General features: G+C 37.4%; 1 protein-coding gene across 1 annotated transcript; it reads right to left on the minus strand.

Annotated features, from left to right (window-relative positions):
* Positions 1 to 17015: 17015 nt before the first annotated feature.
* On the minus strand, positions 17016 to 21472 carry LOC113737446 (uncharacterized). The gene is made up of 5 exons (XM_027264678.1): positions 21117 to 21472; positions 20924 to 21029; positions 20646 to 20791; positions 20325 to 20551; positions 17016 to 17119 (listed from the first exon to the last, which is right to left on the minus strand). The coding sequence occupies exons 1-5, from the start codon at positions 21470 to 21472 to the stop codon at positions 17016 to 17018; spliced, it is 939 nt and encodes a 312-aa protein (XP_027120479.1).
* Positions 21473 to 21808: the final 336 nt, after the last annotated feature.

The raw sequence follows: 21808 nt of genomic DNA on the forward strand, positions 1-21808 counted from the left end.
TCTTAGAACTTCATAATTTGACTTCAAAGTTTTTATAAATCCTTCAGATGGGTCCTTATATGAATTGTATTTTGAACCGCAAATTTGGAAAAGTTGAATTTATTTTGTCCTTGTAAATGTTAATCATCTTTTAATCTTTTAAACTAGTCTTGCGTGTAGATTAATTCTTGATTTTAGATCATAATTATGGTTTATTAATTTTAGATGATTTTTCCATGTTGGGTATTAGTGAAATAAGTGATTTGGGGTTTGAGAGTTTATTTTGCTTGGGTTTAAGAGAGTGGGTTTAGTTTATTTTTGTTGGGTTTTTGGCTTGGGCTTAGGAGGTAAAATCCCACTCTTTGGCGTTGGGTTTGTTTGTTGGAAAGTGAAGACTAGCCCATCTATTGTCTTGGGGGTTTTTCGGTTGGGCTAGGGAAGTTTCAGCCCAAACAAATAAAAAAAAAAGGGCCCAATAGCCTGTTAAGTTAAGAAGCCTGATGACAAAATTTCGTTCCAGTCCCCTAACTTTTGGATTTTTCACTATGGCCCTACAAACTTTCAATTTCATTCAATTGGGTCCTTACTTTAATTGTAAATGAGTCCTTGAACTTTATTTTTCTTTAATTTTGGCCCCAAAATTTTGTCAATCTTTGCAATCAAGTCCTTTCTTCTTTTGACTTCTTGAATGTGAGTTGTCTACATGATTTAATTGATTCAATTTCATGTTTACTTTTATCTCTTGTGATTATTTCTTGATTAAAGTGGTGCCTTCACCCTTTTATTGTTTTGAAGCTAATATTCCCTTCATTTCACAACTCAAGGGAGGTAACATCTATCTCTTTGATTTTATTTTTCCTACGTGCTCCTACGTGTTTTGTGTGAATATGCATGCTTTAATTTGCTTTTCATTTTCTTAATGTTTAATTGCATGTTTTCGCTTTCTTTTATTTCGCCTTCTTTAATTAAGCAAGTTATTCGAGGGCATTTGAACCCCAATTTGTAATAGTTAGGTATTTCTTTTAATCATTTATTTAATTATTTCCCCTTTAGATTGTAGTAGGCTTCCCCCCGAATGTAATAGTTAGGACTTTATTTGTTTTACTTGCTTTATGTGTGTTACATGCCTATGTGCTATGTGTTACCGCTTTTTTTTAGGACGTGCATCTAGATATCATGCCTATATGTTATTTGTCTTATGTGATTTATGTGCTTATTTGCTTTGTTATGCTTTATCTGATTTTCTTAGACTATAATAAATGCATGTTGTCACCGCACTAGTCCAACGCTAGTTGTGGTCCCTTTTTTATAATTTCTCGCTAGTCCAACGCTAGTCGAGACCCTTTTTTTGATTTTCCACTAGTCCAATGCTAGTTGGAATTCATAGACATGGGCTAGTCCAACGCTAGACCCTTAGGAGCCCTTCGCGTGTTAGATCATGATTGCATGATAAAATCACTCCATCTCATGCATGTTTTCACTTTTTAGGGCGTTACCATGTTGCATGACACTTTCTTATATGTGTACATCCTTTACCCCATATTCCTTTCTATTTATATCCCCTATTCCCTAATCTCCCTATTTATATATGCCCCTTTGTATGTTACATAACATTAGACTTGCATTTCATTTTAGATTTAGGATTAGGGTAGTGCATTTGCTTGATTAGACTAGAGATAACCCCTTGAGTATGGGAAATGGACGAGTTTGGCTTTTCTAGCCTTAGCACGCTCGTATTCCCTCTGTCAAAAGGAAAATTGAGTCACGAGTATTAGTTTTCCCCGTACCCGATATGATGCATTCCTTTAAGACATGTATATTTCTATAATTATTTTTATTCTTTTCCTTTTCTTTGAGTCTCATATTTGTGCATCATTCGTGACCTCTCCAAAGAGTCATTATTGGGCGTCACAACTAATGTGATTGGCACCACTCAAGTTTTGAAGAGAAATTTTGCCCCCCGATGCCCTCCTAGGTCTAGGGTTTGCATTCATATAGTACATCCAAATATGATAAATATTTTGGTTAAAAATAAGAAAATCCTTGACTAAATCACGCAACTAGCCTTGGCTTTCATCCTTGCCTTCCCCTTCGTCAAATGTGGCTCCCGAACCTTTTTCGTTGGTTTACGTAGACTAGAAGTCGTTTAAAAGAGGTTTCTTTTTATCTTTTTCCTTTGAAAAATTCATTTTTGGTGACTTGGTACACCTTAACTCTATACCAAGTGGCGACTCCGATTTTTATTTCAAAAACCCTTTTTAAACAATATTTTGGGTCAAATCGTCGCATTTTCAAATCCCATTTAGACCCACTTTCTTTGTAGATCAAAAATCATTTTTCAAATCAAAAAATTCACTTTCAAACCATTTTAATTTATTTATTTTTCTTATAAAAATGGGGCGTGACAGCTAGCGACTCCACTGGGGACTTAGAGAGTCCGAACATTTGATTTAGTCGATTAATTTCTTCTTTTAACCTTCTTATATATTACATTTGGATGTTTAGGATTGCATTTTTCCTTTTTTAGGATTTTTGCATTTCGCGCGTATCAACTCACTTCCTCACACATTCGCCTACGATTGTTTTGATGGATGGATGGTTTATTTATGTGATTCCGCGCTTTGCATTGCATTTGGATGGGGGGACGTTACCTTAGAGCCTCGCGTTGGTTCTTGATCCCTCCCCTCCAAACGAGCACTAGCATACGTGCATACGCTTTAATTATTTACCCCTCATTTATTTTTCTTTTAGTGGCTTGTCACGCCACTCCACCCTATTAGGATTTTAGGCGACTCATTTGGACGTGTGATCGCGACACGACGTGTGCATAGCAAGATCCAAGGGGTCACTCAATCTTCAGCTTTAAGCTTTGGGTTGATAGCCTTTAGCTTTTAGTCGAAAGTTGAGGATTTTTGATAGATTCACTCAGACATGTAGCCGTGACACGACGTGTGCGTAGCAATGTCTGGGGAATCGCCCGAGCCACCGACAAAGAACCTTGGGATTGATGACCCTTGGTTTCTAAGTCTGAAGGCCCGGGGACCTAAAACCTATCGAGTCTAGATGCATTAGTGAGCCAATACCTCATGCATCTATGATAGTTTACCTAGGGTAGAGTCTGCCTTACCCTAGTAGGGACACTATTCACGAGGGGAGGGATCCAACCCCTTTTTCCCTTTTATTGCTTTATTTCTTTGTATTGATTTTATTGCTTTATCTCGTTGCTACAATGTGTTATGTGTATTTATCTGGCTGAACTAACTCTTCTTGGTTTTGTCCCCATTGTGAGAACCTTGAATTTTGCAGATAAATACCAATGCATACTTCAATTTCATTTTTATCTAGTAGTCATATTCTTTAATCCCTTCTAGCATTACTTTCACTTGCTTTCAAATATTATTGCATATTTTATTTGCATTTATTATTCTTTAATAAATTTTAGCACCATTTCCTTTTACTTTATTTATTTATCTACTTGCTCTCAAATAAGTGCGTGACCATAATTTTAAGTGAAAAATAATACAATCCCGCTAAGCTAATAAACTACTTGGTCTTGTTATGCTAAAATTAATACTTCGAAGGTAAATTATTTCATTGATTTAACAATTAATTTCTTTAAATCCCGATGGCTAAACTTAAATCGTTAATAACGATTAAATGTTAATAGAAAATTTCACGTTAAGACAAAGTCGATAAATTTTAGATAAAAATAATACAAGTATACTAAATACGCGTGGGACGTAAATAATACGATAATTGAAGCCTTGCAAGATTAGTGTATTAGTAGGAGCTTAATTTATATTCGGGACAGATTTTGGAGTTAAGTAAAATTAAGGAACTCAAGTGGATATTAGGAAGAGATGTGAAAAGACTAAAATACCCTCCATACAATCTTAAAATTTCCATGCAAACCAAACACCCTCTCGGACAACATCATCACCCACCACCCCATCCGGCCAATGCAGCTTCTACCACTTCTACACTCAACACTTCCAATTCCTGCCGGTTCCAATTCCCACTTCACATTCCAGCACCTTCCATCTCTATGCCGACTTATAACCACTAATGCACTCCACTATATCACACACTAGTATATCAACTACCATCCACCACAATATATCCATTTCAATTGCTTTTCAGCCGTGAGTGAGCAAAGCTTCCTTGGCCAACTTTAAAACACAAACATCTCCAATTCCGCCGGATTACATTTCAGTCTCCATTCACACCCCATTTCCCTTCATCCGCGACTTGTTTCCCATTTCAGCAACTCCAACATTCCACAACACCATACCATTTCACTTCATCTCCTGCCTTGGTATCATCAAAGAGAGGAAATCAGAGAGAGAGAGTTGCGGACGGCAATTTCTGGACAGCCGAGAGGAGGGAAACATTTTTTTTGCAGCTAGCCGAGGGTGTTGAGCCAAACTGAGGTAATTTCTGGACCTAGACTAGATGTTTATAGGTTGATGAAGTTGTTTAAGGGCATGCATGTGAGGTTGTGCGGTTGGATGACAAAAGTAAGTAGCAAGAAATCTGGTTGTGAAGAAATTGGAATTGCCGAGAGCTTGAGCTGGAATTTCAGCTTTAACTTGCTAAGTTGTGACGATCTGAGCTTAGTTGTTTGTTTAACTAATGAATAGCTGGACGATTGAGTTTTGCATGAGGTTAATCAACCTTGTTTAAACAAGAAAATTGAGGGAATATGAAATCTGTTTACATGCATGACAACCGAGAGAGAGGTTGGATGAATTTATGGTAAGATGGTAATTTTTTATGGCATTCGAACTTAGTTATGGACCCAATTTGATAGATAGCCTTTCGTTTGGTGTTGCATGTGAACCTTATGGCCAGGAATTCGGTTGCATGGCTGGAAATTTTTACTGGAAGTTGTTGGACTGCTGAATCAATTTTCCAGCTCAGCCGATGGAGTTGTTTTGGGAATTGTATGGGTAGTTTAGCATGAAATCTGCTGGAAAGTGTTTGATTTGCACTTGGTTTGGATCAAGACCTAACAGATAGTTAATTATTTTGATCAAGCATGAAGCTGATATGAGTCGTGGATTTTGATTCCCAGCTTGATCTGTAACTTCACTCTTGGTGAGTGTCCCTGCTTGTTCTATGCTTATTTGGTTAAAGTGCTTTCTTGACTCGATATGTGATAATTTGGAAAAATGATTTCTGATCCATCGAAGTGAGCACTGTGTACTTTATCACACTAGCCGTTCGAGTGGTGACTTGTGTGAAGTGTTTTTCGTAAATATCTTGCTTGCGCTTGCTAAGTACTGAGTAGGGGAATGTACCACACCTGAGGGTGGGAGGGCCTCTTATCCTATCTCAAGTACTAAATCACTAGGCAGGGGAATGTACCACACCTTAAAGGTGGGAGGGCCTCTTATCCTGACCTAGTAACCACGTGTTGGACGTGATGTCGTTGGGTGAATCCCTCGACCAATTCCTGAGGGTATACTCACGTATACTGCTCCCAATTTCTAAGGGTATATCTCGAGTATACTGCTTCCTTAGTCGGTGTTCGGGCCCGGGACAGGGGTATGAATGGTGATGGGTTAGGTAACAAAATAAGAGGATCTACATGGACTATAAGTAGTGAGGGTTGACGGAGGGTCAACTACGACGAATGGTGATCAAGCGAGAAAAATGGCTCCTGAGAGCCCCTGTATCCTACCTTGTGCTGTTATCTGCTTTTATTAAGTGTGAAATTGAAATATTCGTTACTTGCCTTATGTGATTGCATGTTTTGGGGCACCACTGAGTTTTAGCTCACCCCACGTTCATTTGTTTTCCTTACAGGTCTTGAAGTTTGAAAGAATTTGAGCTGCTTATATTTCCTATGAATGTACTTAAACAACTTGAATTTAAATTTCGGTTTGTAACGAATTCTAAGTTAAGCATTGTACCTTTCATTTTGGATTGCCACTTGAAACTGGAAAAGTGTAATCCCTAATTCTAATATTCGGTTTGTATGTTTGTATTGGTATGGCTTTAACCCTAGTGAGTAACGTGTGAAGTGTTTAAGAGCCGTCGTTTGGTTAAGTTGTATGCTGTTATTTTTGAAGTTAATGTGGTGATAGAAAACGATTTATTTCGGAAGAATCTTTGTTGTAATAGCTAGGTTAAATTTCCGGAAGGATTTGGATTAGACTGCTTGCGTGAGTCCTGGCGAGAGTTGGGCAGACAACCCGCCAACCCTTTGGTTCGCCTTAGGGGGAAGTGGGGTCGCCACACCCATTGCATTCACAAACCCTAGCAAATAAGAGGTCTGGCATGACCTTCTTTTAGAACCTACCCTTGTAGATAGGCTATTGCACGTTTAAGAAATTTTGGTATATTTTGTTCATAAATTAATAATGTCATATCGTTTTAAGCTTACCCTGGCATATGAAGGGTTCCTTTAGGTCACGTTTCATTTGTGTATTGCATAGTTATTCGCTTTAATAAACTGGCATCATGCATGAGCCGTAGAGGGAATGCCATTTAGGGGATCCCACGTTAGGAATAACCGCCTTATGTCTCGGATACTTAATCCAAGGAGACTTGCACGTTTACATTTTGTACCATCCAAAGGGGTAGTGCACAAGGTAAGGAAGGATCTGATCATTTTCATAGAGCGATCTTTGGAATATGAGTGTTTAATAATCACTTTTTGGCCATTTTATCAAATTGGTAAAAATCCCTTGCAAAAAGGACATTAATTTGAAGAAATTCACAAATAATTCCTCGCTATTGAGACGATAAATAAATTGAGGCCAAAATTTGATTTTAGAAGGCTCATAGACTAATGCATCGCAATAAGTTTTTTGAAATTACCAGTGGATAGATTGATTTTTAAATAAGCTGTCAATTCTATTCAATCCACTGGACTATTTTATTCACCAATTGCATCCAGTCCATTTTATCAATTTGTTTATTTTTAGGGCAACTTAGTCATTTTTGAATTCATTTGACTAGTTTACCTATTTTAAGGCAATTTGGCCGATTTTAAATAGATCACCAATTCATTTGATTAGTCCTTAGGGCAATCTTATCGATTTTGAATAAATCATCAATTTCGCTTGATCCATTTGACCAGTTTACCTATTCTTAGGGCAATTCGGTCGATTTTGAATAAGTCATCATTTCACTTAATCAATTGATTTCATTCACTTCATTTGATTAGTTTAATTCATTTTTAGGGTTATCCATTCAATTTTGAATAAATAATCAAATTTCATGCAATGCATTTGATCCTAGTCAGTTTTGAATAAAATTATCAATTTCATCATATCCTCTTGATCCGCTTATTCCTTTTTAGGGTTTAAGTCTAAAATTAACTGGATAAATAAGTCGAGGCATTGCAATTCTTTCAAGAGTAAGTTCTCTTTCACCTATCATGTGTTGATCAAGGTAAGCAATCTATTCGGACTTTGTCCTCTTTTTTTAGGGCGAATGTTTCTTCTCACTCCAAATTGGCCAAATTTTTCAAATCATTTTTCACTCAATCAGTTGATCGGACCCCTCAGGTATGGTATAGTGCCTACTCTAGAGGATTGCATTTTCATGATAGGCCTACCCTTGGCACAAAAAGGGTTCCCCCATAGGACATGCATACCGTTTTTACAATTTTGCTTACTAACTCAGGATATTTTTCTTTTTGTTTTCCCCCTCCCCTGCATTCATGAAAATGTTTCAATAAGATGGAAATATTTTTTCTATATCTGATAACAATTTTGATCCGATAAAGTCTGAAAGGTATTACTTGATTTTTGGGCAGACCTTGCAATGAAAACATGAAAGATCCATCTGGAACCTCTAGGCTAAAGTCTCTGAGAGACATTATAATGGTTTTTCATAGAAAAATTCTGTTTATTTGACTTGTTAATACATTTTGTTCTAAAAGAAATAGAAGACAAAAGTGTATATATGAAGCTCTTTAGAGATTTTTCAGCAATAAAGTTTTTCATTTGGACAATTGTCATTTTGTATATATTCATGTATATATTCATTCTTTATTTTGCCAATTGGAGATTTCATGATGAATTTTGAGAAATAAGACTAAATTGAGATTTTTTCAACCTCTTGCCTGAAAACTCACGAATGTATACACTAGATTGGTGATCCGAGCTATGCAATAAGAGTGCTTAGAATTAAAAGAGGTCACTCAAAAGACCCAATACGATACCTTTTTCACCTTCACTGTACAATTCATATTTTGCCTACTTCTATTGGCCCCCCAATAAATCAGTCACATTGATTGATAAATTACAAATTGGGGCAATCTTTGTTTAAAAGTGTCCGCTGTGTCTAATCCGGTTCAATTCACATCTAAGTGAAAGCAAAAATGTGCATTATTCTTGTTTGTTTTGAAAATTTGGAATGATACTTCGAGCGTTCGTTTCTCTACCTATACAGATTTTATCATTTGCTCCCCCATTTGAGCCTTTACAAGAATAATTTCGTTTCAAATAAGTGTCTTGATGATCACTACCCTACATTGGAAAAATTTCAAATATCAAAAAAGGGAGTGGATTTTCAATGACCATTTCGTTACTTTGGTTGTCATGAGGTGTAAGAATGATACTTTGACCGTCGTTTCTACAACCTAAACACCATTTATCCCTTACATCCCCATTTGAGCTAAAATTGGTGGTTCTTTTCGAAGCATCTATGATTGCACCCCACATTGGGGAGAAAGATTGGAGAATTGTCCAAAACTGAGAAAAGTAAAAATGCTAAGAAATCACAAATTGGGGAAATTCGATTCTACCTGGGCTGCAATTTCGGAAAAAGAAAAGAAAGAACGAAGAAAGAAGGAAAAGAAAGGGTATTGTCCGACAAATCACCTATGCTTCGCAGATATGGATGAACGGGAGTCATCCTCAGCTAGTTAATTCAGATACATGCAAGAAATTTCGCATTAATGAAAGTTTCCTTTCAGGGTTATTGTAAGGAACGGAATAAAAGTCAGGCCCTCTTCTTTTTCCAATCAAACATTCTATCCCTAGTTATCCCTTTTGAGCCTTCAGAATAAAATACTTCATTTGGCAACCCCTGAGAATCGCAAGCCCCACACTGGGGCAAGTTTGAGTTGAAAAGGAAAAAGTTTCAAGAAGTGAAAAAGTGATAATACAACAGAATCAAAAGACAAAAGAAGAAAAGAGAACCTCAGTTCAAAAATAACTAGGGCAAATTTTGTGAAAAGTTCAAAAGAATAGCAGAAAGCCGAAAAATCAAAAGAAGAAAGAGAATGAAAGAGAAAAAGCCTCAATTGAGCATAAAATGGGGCAAATTCTGATTTAGCCCTAAAATGGGTTTGGCGCAACAATGCAATTTCGGATTCTTCAAACCGCTTTTGAAATTCTCTTTCAAGTCTTAAATTTTCTAAGCACCCCACCTGATCCCATTACAAAAGCCGAAAGTCCTGACTTCTGTTCTTTGCAATGGTCCTGTCAAGAAAACTTCTGATGCCTAAAAATTTTAGCTGTATTCTGAATTGATTAGGTGTGAGATTGACACTGCTCTTCATGTGAAAACCCGCGAGGGCACTTTTGAAAAAAAAAAGGAAAAGAAAAAGGAAAAAGCGAGCGAAATGAGTGCAAAAGAAAAATGCAAAAAGATTTGATGCTGAAAGACCCTGTTGAGTGATGATAAAAGGTCAAACAAAGTCCAAGATCTTGGAGTCCAAAATGAGGGCAATTTGAGAAAAACGCGATCTTCGGTGCATTGTCCTTGAAAATTATTTCTTTAACTATCGTCTTCAAGCCACATTACAAGCCCATAAAAGTCCATCGTTGACTTATTCTTTCATGACAACTCAAAACAAAGGTCATGCTTCTAAGGAGTCCATCAATCATTCGTGATCATAAGGCTATGACCAGTTTTCACATGTTTAGCTATCGTTTCCATCCATATTGTTGCAAGCCTATAAAGCTTATATGTGGACTACGTTTTCTTAAGAAATAAGGGTGACAAACTATTTGCTTTCACTAAGATGTGATTACATACAATTTGGGCACAAGAATAAGACAAATCTTGACCTCCCATTTCCTTTAGCCACCTCAAAATCAGAAATAACGCCCACTTGATTGGTCCTGCAAGTGGTGACTCGTTACCCTAAGCACCAATGCCAAGGTGAGGAAGAAATCTTCTGTGATTTGGTTTTATTGTGAGAAATTCATCATGAAATTTTCTGTTAGGAAACATAGTGTTCAAATAAATGGAGAGTCATCCAAACAAATTTTTGCAGTCAAAGGAGTCCGCACTGGGGAAAAATTTCATTTGTAAGATTTCGCAAAATAAGCCCATACTGGGGCAAAATTTTTGTAGTCCATTTGAGGATTTCGTCAAAGAATCAAACAAGACTTTCAAATCAATCACGCTGCTCTTTCCATGAGTAGTAGTTGCGATATTTTAAAATAAAGTGCATGTTGTACTTTGGCAAGCTCCCTGTGCAGGTATCCATGGTTGAAATCGATGAAGAAGTATAAGTCAGAATCTTACGAGTCAAGGTCTTAAGGAGGAGCAACCATGCCGTAATGCAAATCAATTGATCAGTTGCACAATACTTGGTGGAAACTGGGGCAAATCATTTTTGGAAAAATTCTCAAAAAAAATCAAAATTTAATTTCTTATTCCTTGTGTCAATTTCTTGTTGATGAAATTTCAGCGTATGCCGCGCACCCTTCCATTCCCCTTTCTTGACAATCACACTTAATTTCCAGATTTCTTGACCAATTGGATGGTAGGATTGGGTCTTATCCCGCTGACCATTCACAAACACCGTGTTGGGCCTGGACTTGGTGCCGCCAACATCACAAAATTCACGTTGGGCCCGGATTTTATGCCGCCAACATCTCAAAGTTCACGTTGGGCCTGGATTTTGTGCCGCCAACATCACAAAGTTCACGTTAGGCCTGGATTTTGTGCCGCCAACATCACAAAGACCGCGTTGGGCCTGGATTTTGTGCCGCCAACATCACAAAGATCACGTTCAACATCACAAAGATCACGTTGGGTTTGGTTTTCGTGCCGCCAACATCGCAAACATCCCGTTGGGCTTGGATCTTGTGCCACCAACATCATAAACATCACTTTGGGCCTAGATTTTGTGCCGCCAACTTCTCAAACATCGCGTTGGGTTTGAATTTTACACCACCAACTAAGGCAGGCTCGGGTTTAATCCCACTGACCAATTCATCACACTGGGGTAAATTTTTGGATAATTTTTCAAGCAAATCTTATACAGTCTCTTCATACATACCAGCATTTCTCTTATTCTGCCACTAGCCGTGGGTCAGTCCCGCTAGTGAGCATTTTATTTTTGCATCGCCACTAGCCGTGGGTCAGCCCCACTAGTGTGCATTTCATTTTCATCGCCACTAGCCGTGGGTCAATCCCACTAGTGTACATTTCATTTTCATTGCCGCTAAACATGGGTCAGTCACACTAGCGTGCATTTCATTTACACCACCACTGAACATGGGTCAGTCCCACCAGTGAGCATTTCATTTTCATTGCCGCTAAACATGGGTCGGTCCCACTAGCGTGCATTTCATTTTCATTGCCACTAAACATGGGTCAGTCCCACTAGTGTGCATTTTTATCGCCACTAAACATGGGTCAGTCCCACCAGTGAGCATTTCATTGCCGCTAAACATGGGTCAGTCCCACTAGCGTGCGTTTCATTTTCATTGCCGCTAAATATGGGTCAGTCCCACTAGCGTGCGTTTCATTTCACTGCCACTGAACATGGGTCAGTCCCACCAGTGAGCACTTCATTTGCATTGCCGCTAAACATGGGTCAGTCCCACTAGCATGCGTTTCATTTCACTGCCACTGAACATGGGTCAGTCCCACCAGTGAGCACTTCATTTGCATTGCTGCTAAACATGGGTCAGTCCCACTAGCGTGCATTTCATCTTTATTGCCACTAAACATGGGTCAGTCCCACTAGTGTGCATCCCATGTTTTTAAATTTTATTCCCATGATTTTAAATTTTATTCGGGTCAGTCCCATGTTTTTTAATTTTATTCGGGTCAGTCCCATGATTTTAATCTTATTCGGGTCAGTCCCATGTTTTTAAATTTTATTCGGGTCAGTCCCATGATTTTAAATCTTATTCGGGTCAGTTCCATGATTTTTAATTTTATTCGGGTCAATCCCATGATTTTAAATTTTATTCGGGTCAGTCCCATGATTTTAAATCTTATTCGGGTCAGACCCATGATTTTTAATTTTATTCGGGTCAGTCCCATGATTTAATTTTTATTCGGGTCAGTCCCATGATTTTAAATTTTGTTCGGGTCAGTCCCATGATTTTAATTTTGTTCGGGCCAGTCCCACGATTTTAAACCTTGTTCGGGTCAGTCCCGCTTTTAAATTTTCTGTTTTGGTCAATCTCATTTTGAATATCTGGTTCGGGTCAGTCCTGTTTTAATTTCTCGTTTGGGTCAGTCCCATTTTAAAGTTCTCATTAAAGAGGTCAGTCCTCGTTTCAATAATGACAGTCATTCGAGTAGCTGCAGCCGAATAACACAGGTAAGTATTTGGTGTCTACTTCTTTGTCTCAAGTTTTTCCAAAATTCAGACAAAGAGGGGCAAACTGTAGACACCAAATTTTTAAGGTATTTTTGTTTACTATTATTTTTATTTTTGATTAATTTCATTTACTTTTATTCTTTTATTTTTAAGTTATTTTATCATTTAATTAAACTTTAATCATTTAATCATTTAATTTTTATTTTGTTTCTTTCGATTCTAGGTTTTTATTTTTTGTTTTGATTCGTGCCTCTTGTCTTACTGTAATTGAATTAAGAGTTTTTGCACTAAATTTTCGAAAATAAAAAAAGAAAAAGAGAAAAAGGAAAAAAAGAAAAAAAGAAAAAAGTCAATCAAAGGGACAAAAATAAGACACATAAGCCTACTTTGAGGTTTGAAATCTTGGCCTTTCAAGTTAGGTTTAGTCTTTGGAGGTGCCTTTAAAATAAAGGGCCGCAAGCCAAAGAAAAGGGGGTGTGGACGACTGAAGGGGGGAAGAGAAAAAAAGAGGGTTTCGTCTGGGAGTGCCAAGAGAAAAAGGAAGGAATGGGCGGCTAAGAAAACAGAGGAGGCGGCTGAAAATCTGAAAGGAAAACAGAAAAAAAAGATTAGGGGGAAGGGCTTCGGCCGAAGAAAAGAAAGAGAGCCACGGTTCAAGGGAGGAAAAGCTTCAGGCGGCTGAGAAGCAAGGAAGGAAAATAGAGGAAGGCTTCGGCTGGGCTAGGAGCTGGAAAGAAACGAAAACTAGAAAAAAAGAAGGACAGAAATCAGGAGGCCTAGCTAGGAACGAAGAAGGATTTGGCGGAGGGAAAAAGGAAAGGCCGCAAAGAAAAATAGAAAAACAAGAAAAAACAGAGGGGGAATTCGGGCAGGAAAAAACGAGGAAAAGGAAAAGAACAAGGGATTAGGGAGGCTAAAAATAGAAACGGAGAAATGGGGACGGCGGCCTAGGTGGAGGGACAGAGGAAGACTAAAGAAAGAGAGGTCTGGTACGGCTGGAAAAGTCTGGGGTTTTTGGGGATGGCGGACGAAAAAAGAAAGAGGGAAAGAGGTTCTGCGGCTGAGAAAGAAAAACAGAGCGACGGAGGGAGAGCCGCAATCCATTGCCATTGCCTGCAAAATCTCACCAAACAAGAGCACTTCAATCGGCTTCAGATGCAAGATGACAGCGACGACGAAAACCTGATAGGAAACTCCAAAGCGGTTTGGGACCAAAGCAGAGGCGCAGAGCTGCGATAAAAATCGAGCAAGGAAGGTTAGTCCGAAGAGTTGCCGGAACCACCAGTCTGCATCCGCTGCTGCTCGCCACCACAACGTCGGACTCCACCACTGCCGCCCGTGAATTGCCACTATAAGAGGCCATTGTCCAGTAATTTCTTCATCTACGCTTCAGTTTTCCTTTAGAGTAGAGTATGACTTCCGTGAAAACTTCTGTGAAATTGGTATTTCACTTTTCATGCTGATTGTTCATGAATCTTTAAATACATGTGCTTTATATGATGCCTGGAATCGAAATCCTTTTTTGTTCTGTTAATTTTGGGGCTGATTAACTTCGATTGGGCAAAGATTGGCGAGATTTTTTAATGCCCCTGACCTGTTCGATGAAATGCCCGACTGAGATTTTCTAATTGAAAGATAACTTGTCTGCATTTTATTGCGTATGAAGAAACGGGATAAGTTAGCAAGTTCAATTCTTTGCATTTGAGAAAATCTGATGAATTGGTGTTTGCATTTTCCATTTTTTTCTGTTCCATTCCGAATTAATCTTAGGAGATGGAGTCTTCGCGGGTAAATTTTGTTGTCTGTTGGGAATGATTGCATTTGAAACTAAGTCTCTGGTATTGCTAATTGAAAAGAACGGAAACGCCAATTGATATTGGCTCGGTGAAGAAGATGATGACTTCTCCAAACATTACATTTTAGACCCTTTATTTTCCCCTCTTCGTAATCTAACCCCAAAGTCTTAGAACTTCATAATTTGACTTCAAAGTTTTTATAAATCCTTCAGATGGGTCCTTATATGAATTGTATTTTGAACCGCAAATTTGGAAAAGTTGAATTTATTTTGTCCTTGTAAATGTTAATCATCTTTTAATCTTTTAAACTAGTCTTGCGTGTAGATTAATTCTTGATTTTAGATCATAATTATGGTTTATTAATTTTAGATGATTTTTCCATGTTGGGTATTAGTGAAATAAGTGATTTGGGGTTTGAGAGTTTATTTTGCTTGGGTTTAAGAGAGTGGGTTTAGTTTATTTTTGTTGGGTTTTTGGCTTGGGCTTAGGAGGTAAAATCCCACTCTTTGGCGTTGGGTTTGTTTGTTGGAAAGTGAAGACTAGCCCATCTATTGTCTTGGGGGTTTTTCGGTTGGGCTAGGGAAGTTTCAGCCCAAACAAATAAAAAAAAAAGGGCCCAATAGCCTGTTAAGTTAAGAAGCCTGATGACAAAATTTCGTTCCAGTCCCCTAACTTTTGGATTTTTCACTATGGCCCTACAAACTTTCAATTTCATTCAATTGGGTCCTTACTTTAATTGTAAATGAGTCCTTGAACTTTATTTTTCTTTAATTTTGGCCCCAAAATTTTGTCAATCTTTGCAATCAAGTCCTTTCTTCTTTTGACTTCTTGAATGTGAGTTGTCTACATGATTTAATTGATTCAATTTCATGTTTACTTTTATCTCTTGTGATTATTTCTTGATTAAAGTGGTGCCTTCACCCTTTTATTGTTTTGAAGCTAATATTCCCTTCATTTCACAACTCAAGGGAGGTAACATCTATCTCTTTGATTTTATTTTTCCTACGTGCTCCTACGTGTTTTGTGTGAATATGCATGCTTTAATTTGCTTTTCATTTTCTTAATGTTTAATTGCATGTTTTCGCTTTCTTTTATTTCGCCTTCTTTAATTAAGCAAGTTATTCGAGGGCATTTGAACCCCAATTTGTAATAGTTAGGTATTTCTTTTAATCATTTATTTAATTATTTCCCCTTTAGATTGTAGTAGGCTTCCCCCCGAATGTAATAGTTAGGACTTTATTTGTTTTACTTGCTTTATGTGTGTTACATGCCTATGTGCTATGTGTTACCGCTTTTTTTTAGGACGTGCATCTAGATATCATGCCTATATGTTATTTGTCTTATGTGATTTATGTGCTTATTTGCTTTGTTATGCTTTATCTGATTTTCTTAGACTATAATAAATGCATGTTGTCACCGCACTAGTCCAACGCTAGTTGTGGTCCCTTTTTTATAATTTCTCGCTAGTCCAACGCTAGTCGAGACCCTTTTTTTGATTTTCCACTAGTCCAATGCTAGTTGGAATTCATAGACATGGGCTAGTCCAACGCTAGACCCTTAGGAGCCCTTCGCGTGTTAGATCATGATTGCATGATAAAATCACTCCATCTCATGCATGTTTTCACTTTTTAGGGCGTTACCATGTTGCATGACACTTTCTTATATGTGTACATCCTTTACCCCATATTCCTTTCTATTTATATCCCCTATTCCCTAATCTCCCTATTTATATATGCCCCTTTGTATGTTACATAACATTAGACTTGCATTTCATTTTAGATTTAGGATTAGGGTAGTGCATTTGCTTGATTAGACAAGAGATAACCCCTTGAGTATGGGAAATGGACGAGTTTGGCTTTTCTAGCCTTAGCACGCTCGTATTCCCTCTGTCAAAAGGAAAATTGAGTCACGAGTATTAGTTTTCCCCGTACCCGATATGATGCATTCCTTTAAGACATGTATATTTCTATAATTATTTTTATTCTTTTCCTTTTCTTTGAGTCTCATATTTGTGCATCATTCGTGACCTCTCCAAAGAGTCATTATTGGGCGTCACAACTAATGTGATTGGCACCACTCAAGTTTTGAAGAGAAATTTTGCCCCCCGATGCCCTCCTAGGTCTAGGGTTTGCATTCATATAGTACATCCAAATATGATAAATATTTTGGTTAAAAATAAGAAAATCCTTGACTAAATCACGCAACTAGCCTTGGCTAGGTCGAAGGGGTGCCTTGGATTTCATCCTTGGCTTCCCCTTCGTCAAATGTGACTCCCGAACCTTTTTCGTTGGTTTACGTAGACTAGGAGTCGTTTAAAAGGGGTTTCTTTTTATCTTTTTCCTTTAAAAAATTCATTTTTGGTGACTTGGTACACCTTAACTCTATACCAAGTGGCGACTCCGATTTTTATTTCAAAAACCCTTTTTAAACTATATTTTGGGTCAAATCGTCGCATTTTCAAGTCCCATTTAGACCCACTTTCTTTGTAGATCAAAAATCATTTTTCAAATAAAAAAATTCACTTTCAAACCATTTTAATTTATTAATTTTTCTTATAAAAATGGGGCGCGACATGCTAAATGGAAAACAATAAAGCAAATATCTATCAAATATCAGTACGGATAAAGAATGCTATTGCAGGTATTATAACAACAAAATAATAATTATGGGCAACAAACCTAAAGTCTAATTAACGCTAACGTGCAGTTCTAGTGTTCAGTCAGTTGAAGTATTTCCTCAAACACAACATTTCTAGTCTTGCAATCAACTTTTATGCCATCAAAAGTTCCAGGCACAATAAGGACTTTAAGTGCTGTAGAAGTTTTTACTCTAGATAAAGAAACATATAGTTGTCCGTGAGAAAAAACTGGTTCGCGAAGGTAGATTCCAACATAATCTAGTGTTTGGCTTTGGGATTTGTTGATTGTCAAGGCAAAACAAACACAGACAGGAAACTGTGTCCTTATAAATGGCAGGCCATTCTTCTCGTCATCAGATACTTGCAAAGGACTTTTAGGGAGGAAATTTCTTTTTCCTTAATGCTGGCCAACAGCTATCTCTGCGCAGATAGCATTTTGCCTCAGCTCTCTGCAAATGAGTTGCGTACCATTGCACAATCCTTCTGTAGGGTTTGTGAGGACTCGCAAAATGCTTCTTATTTTCTTAAAAATCCCTTTTATTTTGAATAAATTACTTTATAATAGCTTTACTACTCATTTACCTTCTCCATAGTTGCAATAAATCATAGAATTAAGAGTTTCCCCTTTTCTTTCATCGTTAGGGTAAATTAGGATTTTCACGTATTTTGGTAGTGTAATTAATTGATGAGGTGCGGGTACTAAATTTGGTGATTAAGAGTGAGTTTTAGATAAGAGGAAGTGTGTGATTAGAAGTGCTATTAATAAGTTAGTGAATCATAGGTTAAAACCCTAATACGCGCGAGTTAAGGAAAATAAGCTTGAACGGACGCGCATCGTTTGCTACCGATTGAGTGTACCACTTGAACACTACTTTATTATCTTAATCTCCTTGTTATTAATTGAGCAAAATTAGCCCCAAAATATCCTCAAGCTAGCCGAAATTTTGGACCAAGAAAAAGAGAGAAAAGAAAAAAATTGACCACAAATCAAAGTGTGACACTTGTTGACTTTGACCAAACAAATTTCCTATCTTCTTATCTTTCTTCTTGGCTGATTTTTCTTCATTTCTTGCTGGTCTTGGCTGAGAGTGAGAGGAGAGAAAAACAAGTGAGGAAAGCTAGCAACTTCAACCTTGAATCCATCTTGTTTGAGTGAAATCTCAAAACCTAAACCGATTAAATTTATCTTGTGGTGTTTGGCAAGCTTTGTGTGGTAGAAGTTTTGGAAGAAAGGGGTTTGGTTTTCACTTACAAGCAGCTCTTGTAAGGTATAATGATTTCCTTTCTTTTTCTTGTACTTAATCTTGTTAAAATTGGGAGATAAGCTTGTGTTCTTGGTTTCCTATGGTTAATTATTTAGTTTTGTATGATATGGTGGAATGTTTAGCTAGGGTTTAAAAATTTCAGTTGTGATTATTGTTGTTTAGCTAGTATATGATGATGATGAGCTTGGATAAGGACTTGAGGTAGTGATTCAAGGCATGAATGTTAGTTTTAAGCATTAAAACATCAAATTCCAGCAAGTGTAGTAGAATCTGCCTTGTTTCTGCACTGCATATTCGTCCATGATAAAGGCTGAATCAGGTCTTTCTCAAAACATGAAAGTTGTAGAAAATGGAGTTAAATATCTACCTGAAAAATTTCAACTCAAAAGGAGCATTGTAACTTGTGAAATGACTAAATTACCCCTGACTGCCAAAAGCCCTATTTCATAGGCAGTTTTCTGTTTTCTCTGAGATTTCACATTTTGACTTTGAAAATGCACGAAACTGGGTGTTGATGTCTTCATAAGAAATGTAGATTTCTGTCTTATCTTCAAAACGCCATAAAATGTACACTAATCTGATAAGCATAACTTCAGCTGTGACCAAAATGCCGGAAGATGTGAAACCTGTTACGTAGTTATTCTTCTTTAACACTAGTTTCCAGCTTTGGTCTTGATCATTTCATTGCTAGAATTGCCTTGTATTTGGATGACATTGAACCTAGTTGAAGGGCTATTATGTTAAGATTGTTATGTGTGAATTTGGGCTGAGTTGAGGAAAGAAATGAAGCCTTAAGTGGCTGGAAAATCGCTAAATACAAAAGGCATGCTGCCCAAATTTCTATTACTTGCTTTTATAAATATTAGTAAGATGTAAGGTTTGATTTTAGGGTTAGTTGGATCTTAAATTATATATGTATCCTTGAATGCACTTCAATAATAGTACATGAGTTGTTTTTTACCAAGATTTGGTATCAACTAAGATGAAAAGTGTTCGTTCTATCTCAAAAACTTTGAATTACATTTGCACACTTCAATTTGGGATTGGTTATTCTTAGGGTTTGTCGGTGATCAAGGGCATAATCCGGAAGATAACTTTTGACGTTATTTTGGCTTAGACAGGTGAGTGTTCCTTGTGTGTTTGTACAATAAGTGACTATGTGACTATTTGTGAATGTTTGATTGAATGTTAAATGCTTCTAAGGATTGCTAAATGGATTTTCAATGGGCGAGTGTGTACTTTATCGCACTCAACCCAAGCCAAAATGAATTTTCAATGATTGAATGCTACTTGTGCATGAATGTAAGCCTTTTGACTGAATTGGACCCTTGCCCTTCATTGCCAGTCGACTTGAGCCAGAAGCGGACTCGGTCGGGCGCTGGTGACCCTGGGACAGTGTTTTGGTATACTCGAGTATGACCATGAAGGTTGGTGGAGAACTGGCCAGTGAATTGGTTAGTGGCAGGAAATGAAATCAATGAATGAATGTCAATAAACTGGAGGAATTTTCACTTGCAAATATTTTCTAATGTCGGAGGGATAAAGAAAATGATTGGCGAATGAATGAATGAATGGCTCCAAGTGAGCATGTATCTTTCCAATGATTGAGTGTTTATTTTTTGAATGACTGGATATTACTGTACAAAATATGCAAATTGTTAAATGTAACGTTTCCCTGATTTCTTGTTTGGGAACCTCACTGGGATTTTAGCTCATTCCATGCCATTTGTTTTCCTTACAGGGTGTACGAGCTAGCATAGTCTAGTTTTTAAAATTTTGCGATTGTACTCGCTCTAGTCGCTCAATTAGGGTTGAATGTATTGAAAACTTAAAGCTTTGATATATTTGGGATTATATAGATGTTTGAGATAGAAATAAATGTATCTGTATGTTCCAAACTTGGGAACTGTTATTTCCTTTATTCTTGAGGTTGCACTCTATTTTCTTGACGTGAGTGAGTAAGTCCTGGTGAGAGCTAGGCAGGCAGTCTGCTGAACCCCTGAGGTACGCCCTAGGGGGAGCCCTAGGGGGAGGTAGGGTCGTCACAGGGTTCAAGTTTCTTATAAGCATCATTGGACAATTTTCTTTGAGCAGCAGCTTGTGAGGAGGAAGACCTTTTGGATTTTGAGAATTTAAAAAATCTTCATAGTCTCCTTGATGGCGTGGATCAACAGTTCTATCAGAACTGACATAGACATGAAGATTTCCAGGAAATCTTTTGATCATCACGTCATTTATTTCATCAACTGAACTATTTTTTGGAGCAAAGACACATCTATTGATCATACTATAAGGATCTTTTGAATAGGTCATTAAATTTGAAAATACAGATTTGAGCAACCTGTTCGTAAGAAATTTAAGTGAGAATATATAAATGTTCAACTATACAGCAAAGACCTGATAAAAATAGTACTTGGAAGGAAAAATTCCTTAACCCGTTCAAAGATTCTTCTTTTTCAGTATAAGGGATGACCATCTCAGAAGATAAAGTTATTTCACCATGTCTATTAACAGTTTCTCTTCCTTCTCCTATTCTCAATAAGAATTCTGAGAATGCTGGATCTAAGATGGCTCGTATATTCTGTGTCAACTAAAGCTTTTGTAACTTAGACCACAAAGGAGAGTTAGGAAGACTAGATTCTATAAGAACTTGCTTTGTAGCCTATTTGATAACTGGCAAAGTTTGACCAAAATCATCACAAAATACAACTACTTTTCCTCCAAATGGAAGGTCACGGTCCATTATATCTCTAAGCAAATCATCAAAGGCTTCAACAGTTTCTAGTTTGGCCATTGAAGCCTCGTCCCACAAGATTAACCTTGATTGAAGAAGTAATCTTGCAATACTGCCCTGTTTAATAAGCTAGTAGGTTTTATTTCTAGAAAAATCTAATGGTATTTTAAACCTAGAGTGGGCTGTTCTTCCTCCTGGAAGAATAAAGGCTGCGACACCTGACGTTGCAACCACAATAGCAATGTGTCCTTGAGATCTCAAGGTAGCAAGAAGGGACCTATATAAAAAGGTCTTACCAGTTCCTCCAGGGCCATCAATAAAAAAACTTTGGCCAAGAGGAGAGAAAACTGACTGGAGAATTAAATCATAGGCATGTCGTTGTTCAACATTTAACTTGAAAGGCATAAGAAGATCCTCTACTAGAACTTCAATACTTCTCTCACACTCAATTTCCTTTGTTAGCTGATCATAGTGCACAACTGCCGAAGTGTCTGCAGCTAGATGGTAGTCAGCAAAACTTTTACCCATCTGTTCGACCAATTTTTTTAATTTCCTGCAGGACTCTATTTCTGATTTCTTCAGGGGTATAAAAACACAGATGTTGGGATCGATGGTAATCTGCAGAGATATCTAGCTCAAATTTGTCCCAAAGAAATTAAGGATCTGCTAGAGAACAATGAACAAGAATAGTAGCAAATAACAGTCTCAAAGAGGATGGCATTTGGAAAACAACTGCTTCTTCAAGGGTCTCTTGTATATATGTATCTGATTGCAAAAGTCCAAGGGCCAAAACAGCATCTCTAAATCAATTCATTTTTTGGCCATTAATAGTTAACAGGTCATCAAATGATGTAGGTGCTCGAA

The sequence above is a fragment of the Coffea arabica genome, chromosome 3e (assembly GCF_036785885.1).
Source record: "Coffea arabica cultivar ET-39 chromosome 3e, Coffea Arabica ET-39 HiFi, whole genome shotgun sequence".
NCBI lineage: Eukaryota > Viridiplantae > Streptophyta > Magnoliopsida > Gentianales > Rubiaceae > Coffea > Coffea arabica.